This window comes from Cherax quadricarinatus, chromosome 18 (genome assembly GCF_038502225.1).
Source record: "Cherax quadricarinatus isolate ZL_2023a chromosome 18, ASM3850222v1, whole genome shotgun sequence".
NCBI classification, from domain to species: Eukaryota; Metazoa; Arthropoda; class Malacostraca; order Decapoda; family Parastacidae; genus Cherax; species Cherax quadricarinatus.
Window position 1 is genome coordinate 23,359,811 of NC_091309.1, and position 7,385 is coordinate 23,367,195.

At 37.0% G+C, this 7,385-nt stretch overlaps 1 protein-coding gene across 4 annotated transcripts in view; it reads left to right on the top strand.

The window, feature by feature from the left end:
• Nucleotides 1-6,830, top strand: part of LOC128689233 (homologous recombination OB-fold protein) — a 46,456-nt gene extending 39,626 nt beyond the window's left edge. For all 4 annotated transcript variants that reach the window (XM_070086334.1, XM_070086335.1, XM_070086336.1 and 1 more), the window contains exon 5: nucleotides 5,833-6,830. In XM_070086334.1, the coding sequence (XP_069942435.1) occupies nucleotides 5,833-6,647 (815 nt within the window). In that variant the 3' untranslated portion in view covers nucleotides 6,648-6,830. The remainder of the gene's footprint in view (nucleotides 1-5,832) is intronic.
• Nucleotides 6,831-7,385: the final 555 nt, after the last annotated feature.

Consider the following 7,385-nt stretch of genomic DNA (forward strand, 5'->3'; position numbering starts at 1 on the left):
TGCCTCCCACCGAGGCAGGGTGACCCAAAAAGAAAGAAAAAATCACCAAAAAGAAAATACTTTCATCATCATTCAACACTTTCACCTCACTCATACATGATAACTGTTTTTGCAGAGGTGCCCAGAACACAACAGTTTAGAAGCATATATGTATGAAGATACACGACATATCCCTCCAAACTGCCAATATCCCAAACCTCTCCTTTAAAGTGCAGGCATTGTACTTCCCATTTCCAGCTATATAAAAATAACAGGTTTCCCTGAATTTCTTCAAGGATCCCCAGACAGCTTATAAATTTAGGACTTTGCTAAAAAATCATCTTATCTCACAATATTAACCAAATCAACCAAACTTCTGCTAACTAGTTTTATCATGTGACCTCTAGGCTCTTAATTCTGCCAATCCATAAAATCATTTTGTTCCTCAATATTAACCAAATCTGCCAAAACATCTGCTAATTAGTCTTATCATGTGACCTCCTGGCTTTTAATTCTGCCATTCCATAAAATATTGCCACCTGCACCATTACTTGTAAGCTAGATTTTGTACTTAGTTTTAACCCTTTCAGGGTCGAGAGACCCTCTCCTAAACTCGTTCTCAGGGTCAAAAATTTTTCAGAAAAGAAAATTACTTTTTCTCATGAAATGATAGAGAATCTTTTCCCGATCATAATAACATCAAAAGTATGAAATTTGATAGAAAACTTACGGAATTATGCTCTTGCGAAGGTAGCGGTCTTGACGATGTTTACGCATCGTCGATTTTGGCCACTTTGAGCCCTATTTTCGGCCAATTTCAGTGTACTAGTCGCCAAAAATCATATATATTTCGCTAGAACTCCATTTCTTCTATCGATTGAGTACAAGAAACCACCCATTTACCGATTTCAAGTATCCAATAAAGTGGTCAGAAATTGGCAATTTTGCCATTTTCACACAAATTTCAGAAGATGCCAGTTTCCAAATAGGGCCCAGAATAAGCAAGACAGACATTCCTGGCACTAAAATAACAAGTTCTCTGCTCATTAGTCATGTCCCCAGGCCCCTCTTACATTTCTTTTGCTTTCCACTTTGAATTTTTATTCTCAAAAAATAGATGATTTACTGTTATGCAGACTACTGCATTAGTGTAGAAATGGTATAAATAATGTCAGTGCACTTGTGAAAGAATATTAGACTCGCCAGTCAAAGTGTATTGGACGCTTGGCATGATTTGTTTACTTTTGAAATTTGGTAAAAATCGAACATTTCTGCTACTTTGAGCTCAATTTCAAGGTACTTTTCATTATGAAACCAGTCAAAATCATCTTAATTTCTGTAATATGTCTTCCATTCTATAAAATGAGACCATGAAAACTAGAATACAACCATAAATACCATACGAAAATACACTGCAAAGTTGCTGTTTTAATCCAAAAACATGGTTGGAGTTTTCTTTCTCATGCACTGTGTGCTGCAGGATATTTTTATATTGTGCACACTGACCACATAGACCCACTCTTTCATATGTAGGCCTACCAGCTTTCTCTCACTAGATTTGAAGGCGCTAGAATTTAGGTGTTCTAGTACGTCAATAACCCTGGTGCGTAAGCCGTACTAGTATGTTGGAAACCCTGGAATTGTTAATGAGATCGTATTAAGTTCAAATAATATTGTAAAACAGCTAACCACTATTCCTTGTTAAGTTTTAAGTATAATTACTATGTACTATTATCTTATCTAGTTTTAATTAGTTACTATGTACAGTGGACCCCCGGTTCGCGATGCTATCGGTATCCGATAAATCCGGTAACCGATGCATTATATCGCCAAAAATTTGCCTCGGTTCCCGTTACAAAACCCGGTATGCGATGCAATTCGTACGAGACGTGTCCACGTGTGGCATGAACTGCCCCGTGTGCACCAGTGTTTACAAGCCAGCCAGTGTGCGCGCATCTAAGGATACATTCGGTACATTCCATATTATTCATATTATCACTGTTTTTGGTGCTTGTTTCTGCAAAATAAGTCACCATAGGCCCCAAGAAAGCTTCTAGTGCCAACCATTCGAGACCAAGGGTGCTAATGACTATTGAAATGAAGAAAGAGATAATTGCAAAGTACGAAAGTGGAATGCGTGTGTCAGAGCTGGTCAGGTTGTATAGTAAATCCCAATCAACCATCTCTACTATAGTGAGTAGGAAAATGGCAATCAAGGAAGCTGTTCTTGCAAAAGGTGCAACTGTGATTACAAAACAGCGACCGCAAGTGTTAGAAAATGTTGAGAGACTATTATTGGTGTGGATAAATGAAAAACAGATAGCAGGAGATAGCATCTCTCAAGTGATCATTTGTGAAAAGGCTAGGCAGTTGCATGACGATTTGGTAAAGAAATTGTCTGCAACTAGTGGTGATGTGAGTGAATTTAAGGCCAGCAAAGGTTGGTTTGAAAGATTTAAGAATCATATTGGAATACATAGTGTGATTAGGCATGGTGAGGCTGCCAGTTCAGACCACAAAGCGGCTGAAGGATTGAAACCTGAACAAGTGTTTAATTGTGACGAAACAGGCCTGTTTTGGAAGAAATTGCCAAGCAGGACCTACATTACTCAGGAGGATAAAGCTACCTCAAGTCCTAATGGAGGGGGATTCCCATTCTAAACAATAGGTTCAACACACTCTCCTCCTCCCATCCCATCAATCATCACCAGATCTTCATTAAAGGTAAGTGTCAATTATTCTATTGTTATTATTCTATTGTTATTGTTGTTATTGTAATTATTCTATTGCATTAAACTATTTCAGGTGGTAAAAGTTTTTTTTTTCATACTTTTGGGTGTCTTGCATGGATTAATTTGATTTCCATTATTTCTCATGGGGAAAATTGATTTGCTTTCTGATAATTTTGGTTTAAGATGAGCTCTCAGGAACGGATTAATATCGCGAACCGGGGGTCCACTGTATTAGGATTAGTTTGCCTGAAATGCCTCGGCATGATAGTGGCTATCTTTGTACTTAGCAAATCAAAATTGTAATTACACATTGTAACCTTTACAAAGAAATAAACTTTATTTATTTAATTTATATTTATTACCCTGATCACACTCCAACAGCTCATCAAGTCCCAAATACCATTCGTCTCCCTTCACTCCTGTCTAACACACGCATGCTTGCTGGAAGTCCAAGCCCATCACCCACAAGACCTCCTTTACCCCTTCCCTCCAACCTTTTTGAGGACGACCCCTACCCCGCCTTCCTTACCCTACACATTTATATGCTCTCCATGTCATTCTACTTTGATCCATTCTCTCTAAATGACCAAACCACCTCAACAACCCCTCTTCAGCCCTCTGACTAATACCTTTATAAACTCCATACCTTCTCCTAATTTCCACACTCCGAATTTTCTGCATAATATTTACACCACACATTACCCTTAGACAGGACATCTCCACTGCCTCCAACTGTCTCCTCACTGCAGCATTTACAACCCAAGCTTCACACCCATGTAAGAGTGTTGGTACCACTATACTTTCATACATTCCCTTCTTTGCCTCCATAGATAACATTTTTGTCTCCACACATAAATGCAATGAAAACTTCCCTATCTTTATTTAAATACTGTTCACATATATGCTTCAGTGTAAACACTTGATCTACACATCCCCTACCCACTCTAAAACCTCCTTGCTCATCCGCAATCCTACATTCTGTCTTGCCTCTAATTCTTTCAATAATAACCCTGATAAATTAGACACATGTGCAACTCTTGGGTATCTTTATTGAGGAAACGTTTTGCCACACAGTGGCTTCATCAGTCCATACAAAGGAGAATCTTGAAGAACAGGAGGAGAATGAGGTAATCAGTCCCTCAGCCTTGAGTCGATGTGGTCAGTCCATCAATCTTGAATAGAATACGGCATACGTGCTGAGAAGAAGCTTATAAACCGTTGGCAGGAGAGGTGCAGCAGTCATAGGTGGTGTCACATTTGTTCAATGTGGAAGTAGGTCGTGCCAAAGAATTAGGCAAGCGAAGAATTCCCAAGTATTAAGATCCCAAGAAGTTGCAGTGTCTGACAGGTTTGTAGATGAATGGTTCAGAGAACCGACATGTTGATAAATTAGACACATGTGCAACTCTTTTATCACACCCTTTACTTCATCATTCCACCAATCACTCCTCTTTCCTCCTGCACCCACCCACCTATACCCACCCTCCTATAGCCACAAACTTCTGCCCCACATTCTAATACTGCATTTTCAAAACTACTCCAACCCTCTTCAACCCCCCCCCCCCCCCCACTACTCATACTTGCACTAGCCCACCTTTCTGCCAATAGTTGCTTATATCTCACCCGAACTTCTTCCTCCTTTAGTTTATACACACTCGCCTCTTTCTTACTTGTTGTTGCCATTTTCCTTTTGTCCTATCTAACTCTTACTCTAACTGTAGCTACAACTAAATAATGATCCGATATATTAGTTGCCCCTCTATAAACGTGTACATCTTGAAGCCTACCCATTAAACTTTTATCCACCAATACTATATAATCAAATAAACTACTTTCATTACGTGCTGTATCATACCTTGTATATTTATTTATCCTCTTTTTCATAAAATATGTATTACTTATTACCAAACCTCTTTCTACACATAGCTCAATTAAAAGCTCCCCATTCTCATTTACCCCTGGCACCTCAAATTTACCTACTACCTCCACAACATTTTTACCCACTTTAGCATTGAAATCTTCAACCACAAGTACTCTCACACTTGGTTCGAAACTTCCCACACATTCACTCAACATTTCCCAAAATCTCTCTCTCTCCTCTACACTTCTCTCTTCTCCAGGCGCATATACGCTTACTATAACCCACTTTTCACATACAACCTTTATTTTACTCCACATAATTCTTGAATTAATACATTTATACTCCCTCTTTTCTTGCCATAGCTTCTCCTTCAACATTATTGTTACTCCTTCTTTAGCTCTAACTCTATTTGAAACCCCTGACCTAATCCCATTTTTGTCTCTCCACTGAAACTCTCCCACCCCATTCAGCTTTGTTTCACTTAAAGCCAGGACATCCAGCTCCTTCTCATTCATAGCATCCACAATCATCTCTTTTTCTTCTTTTTTTATTAATATTGTTATTTATTATTATTATTATTATTTTTATTATTATTATTATTATTATAGTCAGCCAGACAAGCTGAACTGCTTTATAAATAAATATTAGTTTAATGAAATTTCTCTTGTACATTTATAGATAATTTTTTGTAAATTTACATGGTATATTAATGTTTAATTTTCCACCACTAACTTAGCAACTTCATCAAACCTTGCTAACATTAGCATAAAATGTTTTTAATTCTGTCAAAATTTAGTTACTGTAGTGTTATATAACATTAATGAAAAACTGTGCATTATTTTTGTGATGAGACTGATTTTCACCTACATTACATGCTCGGCTTAAAATCACAACATAGGTACACATTGTTTACTTGGAATTTCTAACAGACTGTGTGTAAAGCTTTCAGTGTATTTAATTTAAAAATTTCAAAATTAAAGTAATTGTTCACCAGTGATCAAGGGTATGATATATAAGATAATTACTTAAATGGTACTCATATTTATAAATGTAAAAATGTTCTTTAGCCTACATTACAGTAAAATGTATCCAAAATGATTTACAAAATTAAATGAATAGTTTTTCATTCTGGTTGATTTTTTTACTGACTCTATTTTGCTTTGTTATACGTACCTTGTTGTAATTTATTGTTACATTCTTAACATTTCAAAACAAATTTTGAACAACAGCTTGTGATTAAAATGCAATTCTCCTTTGCAGGTGAAATGAATGGAACAATAGCAAGCTCAGTAATAGATGAGTATGGACCTTCACTGCAGCCTGGATCTGTGTTGCTCCTTCGAGGTGTGACAGTGCTGTCACCAGTAGGTTTGAGAACAGCTGCCGGATTGAGAGAACATACTAGGCGTCACTACCTTAACATAACTCTCAATACTGTGCTCAGTATTTACACTGCAGATGAGTCTGGTCATGTGATAACAACATCTGTTGGAAACTTTGATAAAAGGGAACTGTGTAAACAAGCAGCTGCCCCAGAGACTGCTGGTGGTCCTCGAGCTATTATTGAGGAAGAGGAGGAGGAAGAACATGGAGATTTTTCTGCACAAAACCATTCTCTCTTCTCTAAAATTACTGACTCTCATAGCCAGTTCGGTCAGTCAACTAACTTACCAAGAATTCCTAATTACAGATCCCCAAGAGCTGCATCAAATAACATCTTACATTGCAATCCTGGCCAGCCTCAGAAGTGTCCACAAGTCAATAACAAGCAGCTCACAAGCCCTTTGATTAGTAACAAACCTACTATAGATGCTACAAGATTTAATGGAACCATTATGGGTCCAGGGACACCAACTGCAGTACAACATTTACAGCCTCAATTTCATCAATCCCTCATAAAATCAGTGGTATCACTTACTTCTAAGAGTTCGTCAGGCTTCAGTAGTAGTATGTTGCAAAACAAAAATATAAAAAAAATTCCAAATTTTAAAAAACTTGCCGATCATGCTGAAGAGAAAGAAATCAAGGATTTGTTAGATGGAGTTGATGCAGACTCATTATTTGGAGATTTCTAACTTGTTTTTTTCTGATGCTTAAGTTGATATTATAGAAATTAGTATAGCCCTTTGTAAATATTTAAAGTATTAAATCTTTATTATTTTTTCAATAAATTTTCCCATAAATGCTGTATCTGAAATAGTAGCCCAAATTACTATATTACTAGAAAGTTACGTGATAAATAAATATCTTCATTGACATTTATCATTTTCATTCGTCTTGATAATACTGTACAGTAATTTAAAGTTATACTGATTATGCTAAAGGTAAATAATCTCAGAATTATGCAGACCATTATTTAAACATACCATGATATTACAGTTTCATTTGAGACGTGTGGGAGACAGCTGACATAAAGAGATCTACCCCATACTGCACTAGGTTAACAGGTATAGCATTACAACCCATAAGATATTCACATCACTTCCAAATCTTTATACTAATTTGACAACTGGTCTTGAACTGCTGGAGATATAATAATGAAAGGGTTTGGAAATTCTTAATAGTTGAGGTGAATAGAGCACTGTACTGTTGTATGTCACCCCTTCAGTGGGGCGCATTTTTGGTGAAGTACTCAATAGCTAAGGAATTAGAACTACCCTCGGCTTTTTTTTTTAAACATGTCGGCCATTTCCCACTGAAGCAGGGTGACCCAAAAAGAAAGGAAAACCCCAAAAGAAAAAAACTTGCATCATTCAACACTTTCACTATCATTCATACATAATCACCGTCTTTGCAGAGGTGCTCGGATATGA